We start from the raw sequence: 22003 nt of genomic DNA, 5'->3' as shown, positions 1-22003 counted from the left end.
TCCATGGCAACCATTTAGCTGTGCAAAACGCTTGGTTAGACCTAGCTCTGGCTCCGAGGACGAAGGTCCTCCTTGGAGCTGCAATTTCCGAGCTTCCAAGTTACATAGCAATGCTCTCACACAACTCCTCCACTCAGCTCCTTCAGACTAGCCAGCAGAAATTAGCAAACACCTGCTGGAACTGTCTCCTGAGCTCATTATATGAGCTACTTCTCAGTGCAACACTGGTAAAAACGTTGTTGAAGAGTTAATAGAGGAGCCATGTTGTCATGACTTCCTGAAGGCGGAGTTTCAGACAGAGGTGGAGCTTTTTATAGCTCCTCATCCTCTCTAGCTTTAAGAGCTTTAAGAAGGCCGAATTTCAAGGCATTAAATTACAAAGTAAAATTTCTTTTAAGTCATATTTGATATATACATATATAGCATTTTTATAACACCTGAAGGTAACATAGTTCCTTAATTGTGCTATGAAAATGCCACTATGTGCCTGGAAAACCTAATACTGTCCCTTTAAGCTTCTTTTCTTAGCCAAAGTGATTACTTTCGCTCCTCTCTCAGTCTATAGTTAACTTTTTTCTGCTTTCCAAATAAAGACGAATTTACTAGCAACCTTGGTGAGGAAACAAGCTGATTCAATCTTTACTGAACTATATTAGGGAACTAATTCATTTCCTCTTGATGTGTGTGTCTGTGTGTGTGTGTGTGTGTGTGTGTGTGTGTGTGTGTGTGTGTGTGTTTGTGTGTGAGTGGGAGGCGAGGCGCAAGGTTATATCAGCCTAATGAAACAAGATTTGTCATCTCAAGGTAAGATCTGTCTGACGTGTGGTCAGGCGTGTTTTTATTATACCACATGATTAGTTGTAGCTGGCCCCTTGGTTGCTCTGTAAACTATAGTTCGGAGGTCTAGTGGCTGAGTGATGGAAACTGTGAGCATGGCGGCGGGTTTTACCTTTCCCGACAGCTATTACCAAACATAGATGCGCCGTTTTACTGGACATTTCGGTTAATTACAATAAATTCAACATCGCGACTTCAGCCGCTGGGCTTTTTACAGACTAATCCTCCCACAACTTCCTGTATTTTGGACAAGCTGAAACTTTTAAGACGTCAGAATGTTTATGGGACTTTTTTTTAATATATTGCAGGATGTGAGACTTTGCTAGTCAAACCTCGACCTCAGATTCCAAACCTGTGTGGTTCTCAGGTGCGTCCCAGTGAATTAGAATATCACGGAAAAGCTACGTGATACACATTTGTGATTAAAGGCCGAGGTTTCCCCCAGGAAACTTGCTAAGCCTGGTGGTTGGGTGTTAGAGCAGTCAGTCGTCCAGCGATCTGTCATGTTTTTGAGTTAAAATATGTTTAAAGTTGACAGGAAATTTGAAAATATCACTTGATAATTATGTGTTATTAAAAGATCGGAAGATTAATACCTGAACACCAACTATAAAGTCTTAAAAAATGCAAACATTTTAAAAAGACTTAAATAAATAAGCAATAATTAGTCTGGTGGGGGAACAAGTAAAGCCTCGTGGCCCGCCAGGCTTAGAATACACTGGGGGAAACCGTAAAAAGCAAAATAAAATTAGCATCTTAAAAGGGAATTTCCTTCTTTTTCAGATTTTGGATCCCTGACTTACAAATAAAATGCAAAACATACTTTAGATTGTATACAGACTTTATATGTTTGTGGCGCTTTAAGAACTGACTCCTGCCACAGTTGTGCTTCTCCTTTCCCCCAAGTTTTTTTTTTTTTGGATGAGTTGTGCTTTCTAATTTTCTGAGGGCTTTGGTCATCCTTTCAGGTTTTTTTTTTTTACCATGTCTTCCTTCCACTTAACTTTCCATTAAAACATTTGGATAACGTGCCCAACTCCAAAACAGGATCTCTGATTTTCTAAAAAAATATTTGTCTTATGTAATTTACAAACTGAATTTTGAATCTTTTCAGCTTTAAGCCATGCTATATAAACATAATCATATTCAATAAATTATTAAAAACTTCATATCCACAGCTTAAATCGCCAACTATAACACATTACATAGATCATTTATACACAGACGGATGTTTTCAAGCCTTTATTTCTGTTTTGGACATTTAAGATTAGAATATCTCACCAAAGTAATAATAAAAAACATTTATATTACATAAATATTGGCTTATGGCAAAGTATGTTTATTGCTGAAGGTTGTAAGTTTGAAGAAGTCCTTTCAGTTCCATGGGATCACATTTTAACGTGCATATATGTTTGAAATGAATCGCTGAGATTAATCCATTTTCATTTCAGTCATATAGTTTGTTGAGATGCAGCTGTTTATGTTTTCTACTTCCAAAGGAGTGGAAGTAGAAAAGGTCCATTTTTTTTCTTTCATCATGTCTGACTTTATTTCTTCCCTTCTTTTTTTCCTTTCAATCTTTCTTTCCTCTTCCATTCTTTCCTTCCTTCTTTTCTGCTTTGATGTCATCCAATCTTTCTTCCCTTCTTTCTGTCCTCTTCCCTTGTTTCTTTTTACTTTCCTTCCTTTCTTTCTTTTCTGTTTTCATGTCATCCCTTTCTTTCCTCTTTCGTTCTTTCTTTCTGTCCTTCTTTCACTCTTTCCTTCCTTCCTTTCTCTCTCTCCATCAAATTAGCCTTGGCCATTCTTTCTGCCATGGCAATCAAGCTCTTTTTCTTTTTCCATTCCTTTTTTTGTTTTTTTGGATTTTCAGCTCCAAGGTAGAAGTCTGGTTTTCAACATTGCAGCTAAAAGGCCTTGGCACAGCAGCCATAATCACAGCTGTCTGCTGTCTTATCTGGAAGTGAAGGACAAAGATTCAAGGGTAGTTAAGTCGTCAGACAGCCAGGAGTGTCAGCGTGTGTGTGTGTGTGTGTGTGTTAGCGTGGTTTTAGATAAGGACGATCTTGTCGTCACACATCGTTAAGCTCAACTCTTGTCGCGGTTGATAGTAAATAGAAAGTCTCTCTCTGAGCGTAATCTAGTGGGATTAATGCAGCAGGACGGCTGAGGCCTTTGTTCGCTTATCCTCATGTTCACATCAAGCAGCGGCAAGTCGGGATTTTCTCACATTCTTAGCTGAACATTGTTTGCCAAAAGCTGACGGTTCAACAGGTCCAAAGTGTGAAAGCAGGGATTTTGCACACGGGCCTAATTAATGAGGGGACAGGAAGTTCCAACGCCACGACATGATAACGATGTGTGGTCTTTGTAGCCATGGCAGGGACTGATGTCTCATGACTGAGCTACAAACGTTCCACTCACAAAAACACACAAGCAAACCTCTCTGTGGCTTTTTTTTTTTTTGCAGCACGCACGCACACACACGCACACACACCATCATCTCTATTTTAAGTCTGGCAAATCTGTGCAGTCCTTCGAGCTGGTCTTGGAGAGAGAAACAGAGCCGTGTTCCACAAAGACAGCTCTCGCTCGATTTATTAATCTTTAATCTGACGACTTCGTGCCAGGAAATAGATGAATCGGTTCGACTGAAGGTTCACCTGCGAAGCAGAGGCCTTCAGTGCGTGGCGAAGCAGCTCCATGTTTTTATTCAGAGTCTTCAGACAGAACACAAGCAGATGCTACGTGGCTAACAGCTTGTGGGAAGGACAGAAAATAACTGAAATACGACATGTGTGTTTCAAGCTGCACTCGCTGGCTTTTGTTTGCACATGAAACCTTTGTGTCACAACCCACACTGCTTCCTGTTTTGGATTCTGACTGCTACGGCGTAAGCTGGAAACCCCCCCAAAAGCAGCCTGATGTAGGTGGCTAGCAGTTCTTAGCTGTGGGTAACGGGCAATCTTGTATCTCGGCTTCGTCCACCGACCCCTCCGGCACGTGGACGGTCATCGTGCAGGCCCGGATCCCTCCCAGGGGCTCCAGCACATTGAACACTCGGTCCCACACGTCCTGCTCTGGGTCGTAGCGCTGGACGATGTCCACCATGCACCTGCTGTTCCAGGAGTAACCCCCGACCACGTAGATCTGGCCGTTGAAGACCGTGACGCCGACGTCGCTCTGGCCGCGGGGCATCGGTGCCACCACCGTCCACTGGTCTGTTTCCGGGCTGTAGTACTCGCAGCCCAGCACGTCGTCGTAGTCGCTGCTGCCCCGGAAGTGGTTGCCACCCATCACGTAGAGCCGGTCCCCCACCGTGCACATGCAGTGCAGGCCGCGGAGCTCCATCATGTCGGCCCGGCGGCTCCACGAGTCGGCGACCGGGTCGTAGCACCACAGCTCCTTCTGGAAGGTGTCACGGGTGATGCCACCTGCGAGACCGAAGAGAATTAGATTCATGTGACCACAGCAAAAGTAGCCAAAAGCTCATCAAATGTTCTAAATACTCAAAATTAAAATATGGATTTTTCCAGTGGCATGTTGGAAACTAAGAAATCAGGGTTTCCCCCAGTGTATTGTAAGCCTGGTGGGCCACCAGGCTTTACTTGTGTCCCACCAGGCTAAGCATTGCTTATTTTTTTTTAAGTCTTTTAAAAATATTTGCATATTAAGACTTTATGGTTGGTGTTCAGGTATTAATCTTTCAACAACACATGATTATCAAATGATACTTTAAAATTTCCTGTCAACTTTAAACATTTTTATCTCAAAAACACGACAAGCTGCTGGATGAATGACCTTCCTGCCACCAAACTCCAGGGGTTAACAAGTTTTCAGGGGGAAACCTTGGAAACGGTCAAGTGAGGTGCTGGATTTATTTTTACTGTAGCATAAAATATTTTAAGTAAGACTAGGACTGGGCAATAAATCAATAACAAAAGTTATTGCGATAAACACATGATCAATATCAATAGATAATATGTCTGATGTTTAGTCATTTCACTGATCTGTGAACCAGAACCGTGCAGCATTCTGGGAAACGTAGGCAGAGGAAAGACTTTAGCCACTCAACCTCTCGCAGCTAGAGATGCACCGATCTGATATTAATATCTGTATCGATCCCGATATTGAAACCAACTCCAGCTCGGGTTTATATGCCCCATCCATAAGGGCAGATCTAATCAGTCTAATTCTACGCTTTGTGCTCTGAGCGGCTTCATGCTTTATTCCTTATTTTAAATTATATTCAGAATACTTCATTTTAATTTCTGAACCATTTCGAAGACGGTTTGTTTATTTTTTTTGACCAAAGTAGTCAGCCTGTTGTGTTTAACAGAGTCTATTATTTATTTTACTTTGGTTACTAATTGCACTGACTGAACAAATTAAAGTTTTTACATATTTGATCAGGCTTTTGAAGCTATTGGTGTATTTAAATGTGCTGTACTGGTCCAGAGTCATCAAATAAATTTGTAATTCAGTAAATTAATGCCTGTTTTCTTTTTCTAAAGTAACATTTTAAGTCAACTTAGCATGTTTTTCTGTATACTAAACCTCAGATATCTATATCGGAAGTGAAAACAGTGGATGGTGCAGCTCCAGTTAGTTTGGATTAAGAGTGCAGCAGGTTCAGGGACGGCTCAGACAGTGACGATGTATTTACTGTGTCAGATGATGAAAACTTTACATCCACAATATTTGCTTACGAAACAGCAACAAAAAAAGAACATGATTATGCAGGAGCTGAAATCAGCCTTCAGCATCAAGTGGGCTAACAGTTCCCTGAAGAGTAGACGCCATTGTTACCGTTTTGACATCGTGCCAAAATACGTGTTTGTAATGAGGATGAACATATTTGTGCGGGGTTACAGCTTGCGCTAATCATTTGGTGCTTTCCAGACAACAGATAGCGAGCCGCCGTATCGCTTCTGTTTGGCCTGAGAAGGCGCAGCGACCGAGCTGCATTTCCTCAGATTGCTGCACTCTCTCATGCACTACGAAATGACAAGAACAGATTAGCAATTAGATACGAGATAAACAAATAATTTGCCCCATTTCTTATTTTATTTTAGTAATATGAGAGCAAAAAAACGATATCATATTGACCATTAAAAAAATGTATTCTGCCAACATTACCGCAGTAAAGTTTAATTTCTATGTTCTGTTGTATTGGATTTAGTTTCTTTGAAGAGAAAGCTCAGATTTTTTTAATGTCAGGTTTGCTTACAGCAGATGGTGCAAGAAATGATGAGTTATTTATTTAATAGTTCATCACTGTTCTCCATTTTCTCTCTTTCTACCAAATATTGCTCTTTGTTCTGGTGCTTTGCTATCCTTCTTTTGTTAACAGAGACTCCAATAATTCATTCTGTTTGTCGTTTCTGTTGCTTGGTTTATTTATTCTGGACAGTTTAAATGTCTCCCAGTCCCAGTTTTTAAATGTTCATCAGAATTTAACGTTTATTGACTTTAGAGAATGTGTTCTTGCTTTACTATTATTATTATTCCATTACCGTCACATTACTCAAACACGATCTCAAATTTAGATCAGAGACTCCGGCTAACGGCTAGTCGGGAGATTTCTGCCGTCTTAATCGCTGACTGGTCACCCAGGGACTCAAAAATAAGTTGTTTTCAGCAAAGCAGCAGAAAAGCTCACTAGTACAAAAGTTATGTTCTTTCTATTTTCAGTATCAGTGCAGTTTTAGTACGTCTGAAGTGTATAAGGAGCTTTTTGAAAGCTTCTTATATGTTGACACTGTGATAAGCCAGTCAAAATAAGTGTGCTTGCTGCAGGCAGGTGCAATAGCCTCGCAGTTACGGTGACATAATCCGTTTGAAGAAAAGCCATTGTTGACAGAAAGACAAAAGAAGGCCACTTTGCCACAAACCATGAAAGGGAAACAGAGAACCTGTGGAAGAGGGTGTTCTAGTTTAAGAGACCAACATTGAATTTTCAGGCCAAAATGAAAAATGTTGCACAGATGAAAACTAACACTGTCGAAGACACCGCAGCCTCTCTGACACACGGTGGTGGAAGCCTCATGCTGTGGGGATGCTTTTCTTTAGCAGTCTTATCAGAGTTTATGTGAAGATGGAAAGAAAGTATATAAATAAGTGCAGGAAGAAACCATACTAGATGAGCTATTCTGCAAAACATATTAGGTCAAAATAATTAAGGATCCAAATGTTTTTCTAGTTTGTAGACTCAGAGCCAAAAGAGTTGCAGCGTTTTAGGGCCTCTTGTCACTTTATAAGCCACGCCCACTGCCAGCCAACTCAAAGTTAACAATTGTACATGAAAATGGCTGCAAACAGATGCTCAATTAAACAACCATTTGTCTTTGAAAAGCAGAAGTGGAGCCTTCTGCACAACCAACAAAAATGCAGCAATATAAAAAAAAAAATTACTTGTCTTCTCCAGCAGCTTTTGTTCAGTGCGTACAGCAGTAAAACCGGGTGGGGTTGCTAGGAGATGTATTGACTCGGTTGGGGTTGCTAGGTAATGGCGCAGTCCCCCTTTAATCGTGACTTAACAATCATGAGGTTTTTGAAACCACTCATTTTCTAGACACCAAAAAATAAATAAATTATTGCTACAATAGCAGCTGAGACCCAAATGGAAGTATAAAACGATGCAAAAAGTTAATTTTGCATAATAGGTCCCCTTTAAATCTCCCCCAAAAAATACATTGATGTTTGTGGTTGTACCATGACAGAAGGTGATAAAAATTTTAATAATTTCTTTTAACTTCAATCCAAAAAAAAAAAAAAATGGTGAAAAAGGAAATAATAATACCCCCGTTCAGAACTTGCCTGGTACAGTTTCCACAGTGTTTGCTTTACGTGTAGGTCTACAGAAATGAGAGAAGTGAAATAGGTGCTGAGTTTCGGAGGCCCACTCTAACCACAGGCCTTTGGGCTTCCTGGTTATCAGGCCTACATGTGAAACTTATAGGTTGCACTGCGCTCTCATTGCGAGAAGTGGTTTTCCTGTCCAAGGGTTGCTAAGAAACCCAGTTCAGGTTGAGAGCGGCCTATGAGAGCGCCGCTAAAACAGGAAAAGGCTTTCAAAGTAGGTCAGCTAAGAGGGTGCCGTCTACAAGCTAACAAAACCTGACAAAAAAAAAAAAACACTTTCACTTGACTTATCAGAAAATACCAAATACAGGAAGGTTTAATACTTGTGTAGTGTTTCCTCGAAGCTCTAAGTTGCAAAGCTCACCAGCAGCTACAAAAGCTCGTGCTTGGTTTTTCTTCTCGAAGTCTCTCGAATGCCACAGAGCTCTGCTCATGTGGCAGCGTCAGATATTCGACACCAGAGAGTGATTTTTTTAAAGCGGCTGCAGTGCCAAAAGACTGAAATTAATTTGTGAACAAACCAAAAAACAAACACGCTTTGCTTTCTTGCAGCAGTCAACCGTGTGAACAGCAGTTAGACGCAAAGTAGATGCATTGTGTGGTTTAACAGCTGTGAAAAAGACCCGGTGAGGGAATGCGGTTAGATGGCTGTACAAGCTAATTTGCTCGTCAATTTTGCATCAAGCAAATCTCCTGCTGATAAAAAGTTTTGTTGGTTTGTTTTGACCACCCGAGCTAGTTTCCCATAACTCCAACAAACCGTGGGATGGAGAGTTTTTGGGAAATTATATCAGTGCAGAGAATTGTAATTAAGCGCTTTGATCAGCTGTCTTCTCATTGTTGGGAATACGTTTTAAAAAACAAAACTCAAATGCATCTTGTTGAGGTGGAGCTATAAAAAGAATAAAAAGAAGTTGACCTTTTGGAAACGCTTCAAGAACAGATAAAACACGACTTATGTGGCTTTCTCTCTCCCCATTCAGGATGAGTCATTTTTACACAGAGATCATTTATAGAAGGAAGTGTTATTTTGTGGGTTCAGTAATGTGACTTTGCTCTGCTTTCAGTCGCTTACTTTAACAGGCAGCATTAAGCCTGAGCTAGAGCGCTGTTAGGAGCTGCGTTTAGCTCTGAAGCTCTCTTATTATTTCAAAACCGTTCAGAAGGTATCCTTACAAAAGCAGGTGAGAAATGCTAATTGCCTCTTGCTGCTCAACTGTTAGCGTTCATAAAATCAAACATCTACACTCGTTTACACAAATCCAAGGAAAGCAGGGAGATATTCCTCAAGCTTGCTTTGAGTCATCTCGGTTTGGAGAACCAGGGAGAAGTGACTAAAACGTTGATGTAATTGTCAGATGCAAAAATAGCCTGCCCAGAATCTGCTGGCCTAATAGCGAAGCAAGTAACGATGGACGGTAAAAATAGGAGATCACAAAAAGGCTAACATCATGCATCATGCATTTTTGGACATATGAAATCACAAGTGGATTCAGTGGAACATTATGTCAATCGCTGTTAGCAGTTAGCAACACAAATGTTCAGTTGCCATAAGCTGCTACTAAATTATTGTCCTCATATGTGGGTGAAAGTCCATAATTATACTTAATGTATATATTTTTTTTAACTGCCAGGAAAAGTTAAAGTTTTTCCCAGTCAGGCAAAAGATAGAGAGAAATTCTCATAGATTGCAAATCGTTGCTATGCCTAATGTTTGTCCAATGGCTCTGATTGGTTTTCCTACTTTTCTCAGCTTCTAATTGGCTTGTTTTTCCCCTATGAAGAGCTCTCCAGTCTTCATGTTGGTTAACCCACTTTAACAAGAAGGCTGTTTAATGTTTTGAACAGTCGACCTCAAAGGCAACACCTGCTTAACAAGAAACACCTGCCAGTCACAGTTTTGATCACTTGAAAAATGGTTGGGTTCAAACAAAAGGCGCCATCTACTGAGTTGCTTAGCACGTCTACACGTAAATACCAAGAAATAAAAGCTGAAACCCAAATGTCTTGGTGTACATCAAAAACTAGAGAATTTGCCTTGTTCCAATACTTTTGGAGGGAATTTTATGCTCTACTGCCAAGTCTGGATCCTCCAGTTTACTGCAGGTGAGCTACTTCCTGCAAACCTGTTGGAAATCCTTCAGAAGGCAAAAAGGCAAACAAATAAAACTGTGCACATACTTTTAAGTACTGTAAAGATACCCCTGTCTGTCTTTGTGCATTGCTCTCTCACCTGAGATGTACATGAGGCCCCCGTGAACGGTCCCAGCATGCCCATAATGAGGCTCCATCATGTTGGTCACAAAGGTCCACTCGTTTTTCTTCAGGTTGTAGCACTCCACGGTGTCTGGTCAAAAGGACAAGAGAGGAGATGTTGAACGCTAACAACCAGATGCTCCTTCCGAGAAATTTCTCACAATTTTGAGCCGAGGGGCCTACCGATTTCCCCCGAGGCGTTCCTTCCTCCAACGGCAAACAGCTTCCCCTTCAGAGCGCTGAGGTGGAAAAAGGTCCTTTTCTCGTTGAGACAGGCAATCTGAAGCCATTTGTCAAAGCGCGGGTCATAGCGATAGGCGCTGTCTATGGCAGTCTTACCCTTTGTGTCGTATGTGCTCTGACCTAAGAATTCAATGAAAATTGGTGTTAAGCTTCAAAACTTAGCATAGAGGCTCAAATGTACTTTGAAAGTACAAATCTGTTCTCATTGCTGCGTGACGAAAATTGCATTACTTTGTTTGCAGAGAGGCATCTGCCTGCCGACCTCGACACCAGGCCTGAATGCAACTATGTTGACAGAACTCTGTGCAAAGCGTTGAGTGATTGGTCTGAAGTTTGTTGCTGTGTTTTATACAGAAATGCACTCAGACACTAATGTTGACATTTCTCTTCAGCTGCCGAATGAGGTAATTGGGTCAACGTTGGGTAACCAACCGTTAGCGATTGGGTAAAGTTTCAAACTTTAACAGAGTCCACACTTTCTACAAGCAATTATTTATCAACAGCCGAGCATCCAGGCCCTCTGGACGAAGCCAAACGTAGAACAAAGGGCTGGTTTTAACCAGGCTAGGAATTATGTACATTGATACAATTTTTCACTAAATAACTATAATAGCAAGACTGGTAAATTGGTAGTAACTCCTGTATTGAAATTGTAACGTTGTTGTTTACGTAGGAGGCTGACTACAGAAAAGTGTGGCGCTAGCTCCATGACTGTTTGGTAAAAGCTGAACTAGGTACCCTAAGCCTGAAGGTGGAGGTGTGATGTACACTGAAGAGGGAGTGGTGTGTCCCCCAGATGGTCTGCGCCGTTGTATGAAAGGTGTGTGTGAATACCAAAACCACATGACTGCGCTTCAACTGTTGGACTTCAGATGAAGCTTCTGGGAACCTTTAAAGTTTCGGTTCATTTATTTGCACCGAATACCTCAACAATTAGCTTAGCTTGGCCTCAATGCCCTTACTTTCAAGTGTAATACCGACTATGACTTCAACTTAAGGAGCATTAAGCTTGATGCCCTCACCTCCAACAATAAAGAGAAAGCCTCCCAGAAGAGCCACGCCGTGTTGATAACGCGGCACCTCCATGGGCTTCAGAGCCCTCCAATGGCCGGTGTTCTCGTCGTAGAGCCTCAGCTCCCGGCTCACCACCAGCTGCTGCCGCATCACGCCGCCCAGGGCCAGGATGTGCGTGGCGTCCGATCGAATCTGCGTCCTCTCGGTTTGCAGCGCCGGCTGCATGTAAGGCATCATCTGGTAGTTGCTGGCCTCCAGCAGCAGGTTCACGCAGGCGGTGTCAGAGCGCATCATGGAGTCACCCTCCTCCTCCTCGTCCTGAGAGATCTGAATGAGTTCACCAGGGCTCATTAGCGGGAAGCGAATGTGGCGCATCAGGGCGTAGACGGAGGAGTGACGCGAGGGAGGGTCGTGCTCCAGCCACCCTTTGGCGATGTGGTAAAGCTCCAGCTCTGAGAAACCGCCCAGCGAGTTGCTGGCCAGAGCGTTGGCGATGCTGGTCTCAGAGAGCTGCAGGTAGCGGCCGGAGTCCACCAGCGCGGTCAGGTTCTGCCCCACAAACTTCCCTAGGTTTGATAAGACCAATCATAAACTGGAAACAAAACATTGCATGACGGGCTTTCTTGTTTTTCACTGCACAAATGTTAAGTGCTACAAGGGTCGCGTGTCTTAACTTACCTATATTCACCAGAACATCCTCAAGGAGCAGATCTGTGGCAATCCGCTCCACTTCCACACAGTTATCGATTGTAATCTGCACCAAGAGATACATGGAAACATCAACCAAATTAGTTTGGCTTTATCTAAACTGTCGCTGTTTTTCCATTAGCCATAAAATTGCCCAAATTTGAATTCTGAAAATAAATTGTCTTAATGGGAACATGCCCATTTTGAAAGTTTTATGATATATTTTTTTCCCCCTCTAGGATTAGGTGGTTTTTCAGACGTATCAACATAAATGTATTTGGTTTGGGTTTTTTTTAGCAGAATGTTGACAAAGATTTGTGTAAATTTGTAATGGAAAAGCATCTATTGTTGTGTTGCTTTGGAGGACCTGAGAGGCCTTTGAGGAAGAGGCCTGGATTGCAAACCAGCACTGTTCAACATGTAACAAAAAAAGTCAAGACGCTTCTCACTTCGCTGCTCAGAAGCTCGTTGCAGAAGCTCAGAACAGGCATGACCTGCAAGAAGTTTGCAGCCTCCAGCGTGTCCTGGAGGTTCCCCATGTCGAGGATGACTTTGGATGTGTAAATGAACTCTATGATGTTCTTTAAGCCCGCCTTGGTGACCCCATGCAGCTTGATCTCTCTCATCTCCTGCTCCCTCATGCCTCCTGAACAGAGCGAACGAAGCACAGAGGGACAGACACAAGGTGAACGCATGAATTTGCATCGCTTAGGGAGATTTGTCTTGAGCTGGCAGGAAGACGCAGGGCAAAACCAGCGAGATGAGAAAACCGCGCCTGACGAGGATTACAGCACAGGGTTTGTTAGAAGCCGCGATGTAAAGGAGGGCGAGTGAAAAAGGTCAGCAGAGTTTCCTTTTTCGTGGTAATCAGAAATGAAAGTATAAGTCGTGACAGATCATTTCTGTGCCGTTTCAACGAGAGTCTATCTGATTTAGCAGAACAATGACATTGAGCTATCAACTTAGCTTCTGTAATCAAAAAAGTGTCTAGCTATTTTTTACTGAGAACTGTGCAGTAGAAGAACCTTTTTAAAGGTCCTGTTAAAGATGTGATGACAGAGTCTCAAGGTGTTTAATTTAGCATTTTTTGAGGTTATTTTTTTCAGTCTAAACTGCAGAAGATTGCACACAAATGTAAAGTTAATAGGATGGGTGTTGGCTCCAAGTCCAATGCAGAGGTTCTACACTAGAAAATGATGGACTGCTTTGTCCAGGTCTGGGAAACTTTTGGAGGTTTTCCAGTCACTTTAAAATGGAAGGAGACCCAGAATTTACTAGGGAGGGATGTCAGGGTGTCCCTCCTGGACTTGTTACCCTCACAACCAAATATTGACTTAACATTACCAGCCATCTTGTTCGGCTCACCGCTTCTCTCCTCGCAGTGGAGGACGGTCGTCAAAGTGGTGCATTATATACGTCTGGGGCAAACGTCAATCCAGTCATTTAAAACTTTCACAGAGTCTACGCCTACAGCAAGCAGTCGTTTCTCGTTAGTGGAGCGTCCAGACCCTCAGTAGAAAGCGAAGCATAGAACAAGGAGCTGGTTTCTACCAGGCCAGGTAAGTGGAAGAAGACAACTGATGGACAGCTGGATGTTTGGCAACTCACAACTACATTATTATCGTCCTTTTTTAACCATCTTCATCACCAGAGTAGCAGAGGTAATTGACTTTGTGTGCTGTATTAGTTTTTAAGTCATTATCTTCAAATTAAACAAACACAATGGAGCGATAAGTCAAACGTCTTCCTACATAAAGGGCTTAATCTTCTTAAACTGCCTGTCACCAAATATCATAGAAGGTCAAACAAACCTGTGAACATTGCCTTAAAATAATCACTGCAGGAAGCCATGATGACTCTGTGAACTGGAAACGCTTCGGTGCTGTCGCCAGGAACCAGGACGACGTCACACAGAGTCTCATCTCCTCGGAAAGTATCGAAGCCCTTTGGAGGAAACAATAAATTCATAACGACATGTTTTACATAAAATAACCAACATTATTGGCTAGAAATTCAGTTTCTTTTATTGTAGTAATGACAGCGTACAATGCAGTGACTTCAACCCAAAGCTGCGGTTAGACGACTCGTGCAGTTGGAAGAACGTACCTGCAACACATTCGATCCGTGTTCGTAGCTACTGAACACCTTGGAGAGCGGCCGAGGCGGGAGCTTGGGTTTGGTGGATTTGTCGGGCCGCTTGGGCGGCCGATCTGTTGGAAGCGGGAAAGGAGCCAGTGCTGGAGGCGGAGCTGAAGGCAGGACGAGGGCTGGTGGTGGAATCCTCTCATCTGCAACCACAAACACACCTCGGGTCAAGACAAAGCTGTAATATCGCTGCTCAGTGATGAAGGTTTAGTCGAAAATGTCTCGGTTTTGTTTTTCTCTAAAGATGCACATTAGTTGGACCATGCGGTGGCCGGACGCGGCGGAGAGCACACACCTTGCTGGACAGGTGGAGGAGGAGGCCTTTCCGGCTGAACCGGAGGTCTTGGAGGTTCCCTGGACTGATGTCTGCTGCCCAGACGGGACAGTCTGCGGCTGAGCCTGCCGGCGCTGCTGTCATCGCCGCTCGCCCTGCAGGGGTGAACATACAGCCCAATCTTTTAGATATGCAAAAACCTTCAAATTTAGAATACCAGAGGTAAAAGGAACAAAATAAAAACAGCTTTTGGGTATTTTGGAAATTGAATGTTTCAATCTTGACCTTTGTCTCACAGTTCTTACCCCCCCCCTCCCCCAAAATGCCACTTCCTCAACTCTCACTTGATCCATTGCTAAAAGCCAAACTCTGGCTTTTCTATTCTTACACATTTGATTAATGGACGCTACTTCTCCTCAGTGGGACTAGTAAAACTCCCTCATCTGATTTGCTGTCCATACATGGTACGATCTGAAAATGAGGAATAAGAGACTACAATGGTGAACGGTACTTCCTCTTTTTGTATGGCGGGGTGAAAAGACAAAACAAAGCAAAAGAAAGAGAAGAAATAGCACCTGCTGCAAAACCAGATCATTGTACAAGTACATAAAAAAGATATTGCCAATGAATCAAAATTGAGTTCCTGTCAATCAGTCACTTAAATGCAGAAAAAAGAAATCAGGATGGAGTTTCAGTGCTTTCAACAGTTCAGCACCCAAACGAATACCTCCTCTGGTAAATCATTACACTTTTATTTACCCATTGAGGGAAGGGCCTATTCTGTCACCAACTTTGTCAAATACTTTTTGCCAGAAGTTTTTTTTTTCCCAGCCAAAATCACTTTTGGCAAAAAAAGACTTAGCCCATTATGTTAGGAAGGTGATTATATGTAAAATGACTCAATTATGACTCAACCAAGGAACATGTTAGCTCCTCCACAGCTGCAACTCAGAGCCTTTTTTTACTCTTACAGGGGATTGGTTGAAAGTAAATCTAACAAATTATATTTCTGCCTTAGTCTGTTTTAATGGAAACTGTTTGTTTTGGAGTGGAAAAGCAGCTTGTTAGCGGTTGGGCAACGTTTTACCTCATAACCCTCAATGCTAGCTCTACATTTATCTTGTTCATACTCAGCAAAAGTGGTTCAACAATATATGTTTTGGTTATTACTGGATGTGTTTGGTGCCATTGTTAATGATAAATGCAGCACATTTCATTACACAAATCCTAATCAGGCTTCATGTTGTTTTTCAAAGAAGAGAGAAGGATTATTATTATTATTAAAAAGAAAATTTAGAAATATCAAATTGTATTTCAGTGAGATGTGGAATAATTACTGAGAGGAGTTAAAATTGAAATTTTCACTCTTAGTTTTTTTTTCTTTTTTTAAAGTCTAGGAATCATTTGCTAAACAAATATTTTAGAGTTTTATTGGTTTTTTTATAAGTTTGTTTTTTGATTTTCTGACTCAGCTGGATTATGTGATATGTTTTAGAAAATATACAGAAAATATTCTTCTGCTTTGTTTTCAGTTATGCTTTATGAATAAAAAGTGATGGCATAATAAGCTTGTGCTTCCATCTACACTTTTATTAATTTTAGTTTTGGTCCACACTTTGTCTTCTTCATATTGACAAAAATAGAAATATTGTTTATCTATTCCTCTACTAGTTTTATCTTTTTGTTTTTTTTTACATTTTGTCTAATGTATGCAAAAGCAAAACAAAAAAAAGAAAGAAAATCAAAAAACTTCAAGATGAGTAATTTTTAAAAAAAACCATCGTCTTATACATAAACAACATGGCCGTTACTACATATGGAGGATTCATGTAATAAAGAAAAACATAAATTTTAAAATAACTTTCATATATAGTCAAATGCTTTTCCCACGGATCCTAACATGCAGGAAGTGTGGATGAAGTTTGTGAAAGTAATTGGGCGAAGGCGGCAGCTCTTTTTACTCACACATCAAAAAACAGTATCTGTTCCAAACCCTTATTTTCTTTTTGTTTGTTTTGTTTTTTTGCCCCGGGGATTATGAAACGATCTGGAATCTCGGCTGCCGGGCCGAGCGGAACCAGAGACGGAAGACACACGACCAGGTTCGTGCAACGGTGACAACAGCTGGCCTGAGAGGACTGAGTAAACACGCCATCAAAGCCACCGCACGTCTTGTTTGCAATCATACAGTTTTCTATGGTATGTTTTTGTGTTTCACATCGAAAGGCTTCAACGTCAGAATAAAACATATGCTGCCCTTTTCAGATCTCGTCGATAACCCTTCACATGTAAAGCCGACGGGTCCATTGAGGACACCAGTGTTGTCAAGACAATTATAGGGTTAAGTTAAATTGCTAACCAGTCTCTTCAAGTGTTGCTCCTACATGCTAATTCAAGATAATTAGCCACAGGAGTGACTTATTTTTTCCTGTGTCAAAACCAAATGAGCAACAGATTGCGCATTACGAAACTGACATCTTCTTTTTTATCCCTTCACCAAGCTTAAGATGACTTTTTGAAATCTAACTGTGTTTCGAAAGAAATTAACTAGAGATGGACTAAAATATGTTTGAGTGCTGTGACTTTGAAATTATGTTTTAGTCAAATTATGATAGTGTGGTTAAAAACTGCAAGAGAAATTTGACTTTCAGCTGCTTCCATTCACTGCGGTTACGTTTTTTTGTGGAATCCCTGCTCGCAAATATAAAGCATTATGGTGACACTGGTTTCTTTTTTCCTTATCCTGTATGAAATTAATGTTATTTATGTATGTTGCCATAGTTTGGTAAGTGCTCTTCGACTTTTTTTTTCTTTTTTAATACATTTCCCATCTCTTGAAATGGAAGTAAATAGAACCACCAAAGTCGGTGGGAGCGGTGAACGATGAATCGCACTAAGTGTGGTCGACTCTTCTCGAAATCTGAAAACAAACAGCCATTTTATAAATCAGGGGAAAAGCTCAATTCGCAGCAGATGGGGGTTGTTTTGTCTAAGGCTGCCTGTTGCTGTGAACAAGAGGCCGCCGAACAGGAAGGCAAGAGGTTACTCCTGTTTACGACCTCTAGTTCGATCACTTCCTGCGTGGTTCGATCACTTCCTGCCTGGTTCAATCACTTCCTGCCTGGTTCAATCACTTCCTGCCTGGTTCAATCACTTCCTTTCTGGCTTTTTACCCTGTCAAGTGCTGTACCAGTTATACTTTTCCCCTACAAATATGTCTACAAATATGCGCAGTGTGTTGTTTTTGATGTCGGACCCTGAAGCTAATAACATTAAGCAAACAAAATGGCTGAGAGCTGCGGGGTTCGGCGACAACCGGGCCGTCTACGGTGACGAAACGTCCGGAAGAGCGGACATGTTGTGAAAGGACAGTCCAGACATTTTCATACCCCTGCTCGTTGTCCCCTGGAGGCTGAGGGCTGTTGTTGCGCTGGTGAGACTTCCTACGAGGAGAAGAAGAAAACGAGACGAATCAGCAGACTGTAACCTACATCCAAAACAACAACAACAATCTGGTAGAAAGAACGAGTACGCCGGTAAAACTGCACCAGATGTTAACTTTTTGAAACAGCCTACAAAAGCGAAACCCTGCTTGCAAGTCGGTCAAATTAACTCCAACCTACGTGGGTTGTAATTTTTTTAATTTAACCATATTACTCTGCTACTTAGTTGTGTAATTATCTTCACACTTGACTCAACCTGGGGTCCGCCCGGCTCCATCTGCAGACATGTCCGTTTGAAATTTTAAGTGTGCTTCTGTCGCTTTTTGCCGTTTGATTTTATCCTTCGGCCTCTTTGATTTGTTTTTGGTATTTTTAGTTTAGTTTGTTTAGGTTTTTTTTTTTCTTTCTCGATTTTACTATTACTTTTTATACCAGGTTTTACATAGTTACCAGCACACATTTAAGCATATAAAACAGTTTGATTGATGTGAAACAAAATGAGCACACTGTTCTGGCGAAACATCTTTCCTCCCACACAATAATAATGACTAAAGTGGTTCTGCATGTACTGTTGTTTGGACAATGTGTACCAGAGTAAATTTGTGGAGGAAAACAATTCCGTAAACAAAATCTTTAAATCCTTTTAAATGGGAATTGTTTTCAGTTGCTACGTCTGCACCTCATGCTGAGAAATGAATTTGAAACATCTTTCCAAATTGGCTTTTTTTTTTTTTTGGCCATTTATTTTGGCCACCGTTATTAGAACTCAAGTGGCTTCCAGCAGAAAAAAAAAAAATCCCAGTCAAACCGACTGGCGTAGGTTAGGAGTTAATGACGGAGACTGAGGCCATTGTTGAAGGGCAACTAATCAAAAAAGTTGCCTTTTTTTTAAGCTACCTTGGGTGTGATTCAACTTCCAGTGCATGTTTGACAGAGAAATCAAAAACTTGTCGATGTGCATGGCCTACCTGGAGGAAAGCTTCCTCAGCAGACTGGATCCGAGGCCCCCCTCCAGATTGTCCATCTAACGCAGAGCAACTCAGAGAAGAAGACGGAGCAGAAAATGTCTGCTGCGCCGCTACAGCTGCTGGAAGAGTCGGAGCATCTGAGCAAGCATCACCGTTTCTTAACTTAACCGAGACCTCAGTCACTTCCTGTACCACTTCTCCTTCTCGGTCTCTTTCCGCATCTCGCTGCTCTCCACCCAGTTATGTCACATTTGAGATACTGTCACTGTTTCTTTTGTGCGAGCTCTTTTGAGTTTTTAAGCTTTTTCAGGCTGCTTGACACAACCGACTGACTTTTAACCGGTGAAAGCTCTCCAAAACGGTGGACGACGTTGCCGCCGTTCAGCGCCGCTGTGACCTGTTATTTCCTTTCACGCCTACACATGTGCAGGTGTCTTAGCTTGATCTTGAGCCCCCATTGTAGGTTGATTTGGTTGCAGAAACATTTGATGAGTCTGTTTGTTTTCAAAGATTTAACTTGTTCAGACGACTGATGAAAACTGGAGCGTCTGTTGTTCATGAACATGAATGTTATGTTAATTTTGGGCCTACAAAGACCTATTTGAGTTAAACAGTTTTCAGAGTACAATGACGATACTGCAGAAAAAAAAAACACCAACGAATTGCAAACATAAGAATTGTGAAGATGAGTTTGACCTTATTATGGATTTAAGGCAGTCTTTCCTCATTGCGATTCCCTCCACAGGATGGAGGGAATCGCAATGAGGAAAGACTGCCTCCATATTCTTTTACATCACCTCAACTCAGAGGTTGTGAGGTGAAACCTGGACGGGGGTCTCCAGCACATCAAAACCAGTTTAGGAAAGACTGAAACTGGCTAATGCTGAGCTTCTGGAATGGCCTTTGAAAAGCCGCATGCTGAACCCGGCTAGAAAACCAAACTATTTCAATCAGCTCTACAGATTCGTGAGGTCAAACATCGAGCCAAAGGTGTGCCAGAAGATAGCTGACGGCTAAGAAATGCAAACATTTAACCAGGCATGACTTGAGGTGTGTTTTATAAATACACATCTAGTGAGCTAGGACAGTGGTCCCCAAAGTGGGTCCTCGAGGGCCGGCAACCTGCATGTCTTAGTTCTCTCCCTGGTGGTAGTAACAACCTTTTCAGCTTGTCAATGTTCTCCTGAGGCCTCTAATGAGCCACCATTTAATCCAGGTGTGCTAAACCAGGGAGAGAACTGAAACATGCAGGTTGCTGGCCCTAACGTCTTTCAGTTCCAGTGTTTAAATGTATGTTTACTGACATTTGAGAATGTGTCCTTGTATTTTTATGCCATTATATTGAGAATGGTTCCAAAACAACAATATTATCGTTTATCGCGATAACTTCTGGGGCAATTTATCGTCCAGCGGAATTCAGGCCTAAATGAAACTGCATGTGTCTTTAAAAAATAAATTTTTTAAAGACACATGAATTTTTCTGATTCATGTGAAAAATGATACAACAAAAAGAATGTGTTCATCTCAGCAGGTATTTATTCAACCACAAGCACTGGCAGCATTTCTCACGAACATTGCACAGTTTAACCAGAAGAAATGTGTTTGTTTTTATGATAAGCACCCACATCCTTTCCGCCACCAAAGCCAGAAACACTTTCATTAATCGATCGCTCAGTCTTCCAACAACACTCCACTTTCTCACGACATTCTGTCACTCGTACAATGGGGGATGATTACAAGTCGAATTCCAGGAACAGGCTTCCGTGAACCGTGATTTCCTGGCGCCAGCGGGTTCTGACGTGAACCCGTCCTCGGTGTATTCATGGTTACATCTCGGGCTTTAATTCAGGCCAGAATCCTGCTAAAGCGGCGCCGTCGTCCTTATCGTCGTCAAAGTTTGGAAAACTGAACGAGGTTCCTCCTGATTTCGGCTACGTTTCTGCAGCCTGTCAGGTCATTCAGGACGGAAAGAGAGGACACCGTGAATGCCATTATTTCATCAGTTTCTGTTTGGGTCGCTAAACCTCGAGTATCAGACTGACCTGATAGAGCCATGGAAAGACGGAACTCGTCGTTCAGGATCTGAAGAACTTCCCTCACTCCTTCCTCCCCCTGATAAATCACACAAGATATAATTACTGCCTGTCTGTCACTGTAACCTGGTAGAGTGCAANAAAAACACCAACGAATTGCAAACATAAGAATTGTGAAGATGAGTTTGACCTTACTATGGATTTTCTCTAATCCATATGTTGCTAAATTTTAGACACAATATTTGTTAAATATTACTTTTAGCTAGTTGCACCTATACCACAAATTTTTTGGCCATCAAAATGCAACTGCACCAAACTATTCTGAAGCCAATCTAATAATTTTCCTAAATTCTATTTAAATAATGACACAGGATAGAGTGTTGGTTGATAAATTACACTAAACACTCCAAATTCAGCTCTGGTGGCTGTAAAACTTCAAATTGAATAGCATCTGCACAATATATTTGGATGTTAACCAAAACCCAGCCAGAACCAAACGTGGAGAAGCAGCATTCAGCTTCTATGAACCACAAATCTGGAATAAACTTCCAGAAAACTGCAACACAGCTGAAACACTGAGTTCCTTTAAATCATGGCTAAAGCCCCACCTGGTTAGAGCTGCTTTAGGCCCATAGTCACTGGAACGTGGTGTGTCTTGACGATTTTGATGTATGTAACTGGTTTCTTAATCCGGTGACTGTATGATGTTCTTATGACTTTTCATTTTTGTGTTTTTATGATGTAAAACACTTTGCCTTGTTTCTGAAATGTGCTACACAAATAAGCTTGATTGATTGATTTATACACGGATGACGAATTGTCAGTAAAGTTTAATACATTCCAGAAGCTTAACAATAGTCGAATACGACACAAGTTTGAATGATTTTGACATTATTTACCTTTTAAGAATGGATCTACTCAGACCAATTTTCAATCGATCAGTTTTACCCTAATATGAACCAAGCAGGTTCAAGATTTACCCATCAGACTTGACAAAAACAGCAACCTAAATATCGCCTGTAGAAAAGCAGTACGGTCAGACAACCGACACGGTTTGGCCAAAATAACAACAAGCATGTTTGGAGTCAATGTGAGGATTTCAAACCAAGGAAGACACAACCGGTGGCAGTAGTTGGCGCCATGCATTGAGACCGATTCTCTGCCAGACGCATCGTCGGTGTTCCACAGGATGGAGGGAATCGCATTGAGGAAAGACTGCCTCCATATTCTTTTACATCA

At 41.7% G+C, this 22003-nt stretch overlaps 2 protein-coding genes across 2 annotated transcripts in view; both read right to left on the bottom strand.

The window, feature by feature from the left end:
* Positions 1–2693: 2693 nt before the first annotated feature.
* LOC103152151 (kelch-like protein 9) lies at positions 2694–19361 on the bottom strand. The gene is made up of 11 exons (XM_007572511.2): positions 18732–19361; positions 17710–17763; positions 14342–14475; positions 14008–14189; positions 13713–13845; positions 12351–12547; positions 11893–11968; positions 11223–11780; positions 10141–10320; positions 9935–10048; positions 2694–4271 (listed from the first exon to the last, which is right to left on the bottom strand). The coding sequence occupies exons 1-11, from the start codon at positions 18785–18787 to the stop codon at positions 3772–3774; spliced, it is 2184 nt and encodes a 727-aa protein (XP_007572573.1). The 5' UTR covers positions 18788–19361; the 3' UTR covers positions 2694–3771.
* Positions 19362–20247: 886 nt separating this feature from the next.
* The window catches only part of hao2 (hydroxyacid oxidase 2 (long chain)), an 11431-nt gene continuing 9675 nt past the window's right edge, over positions 20248–22003 (bottom strand). Inside the window, 2 exon segments of the mRNA XM_016660917.1 lie at positions 20248–20677; positions 20774–20873. Coding sequence (XP_016516403.1) covers positions 20622–20677; positions 20774–20873 — 156 coding nt within the window. The 3' untranslated portion in view covers positions 20248–20621.

This window comes from Poecilia formosa, unplaced genomic scaffold (genome assembly GCF_000485575.1).
Source record: "Poecilia formosa unplaced genomic scaffold, Poecilia_formosa-5.1.2 Scaffold302, whole genome shotgun sequence".
NCBI lineage: Eukaryota > Metazoa > Chordata > Actinopteri > Cyprinodontiformes > Poeciliidae > Poecilia > Poecilia formosa.
The sequence above is the reverse complement of the archived record's forward strand: the minus strand, read 5'-3'. Positions and strand labels throughout refer to the sequence as shown.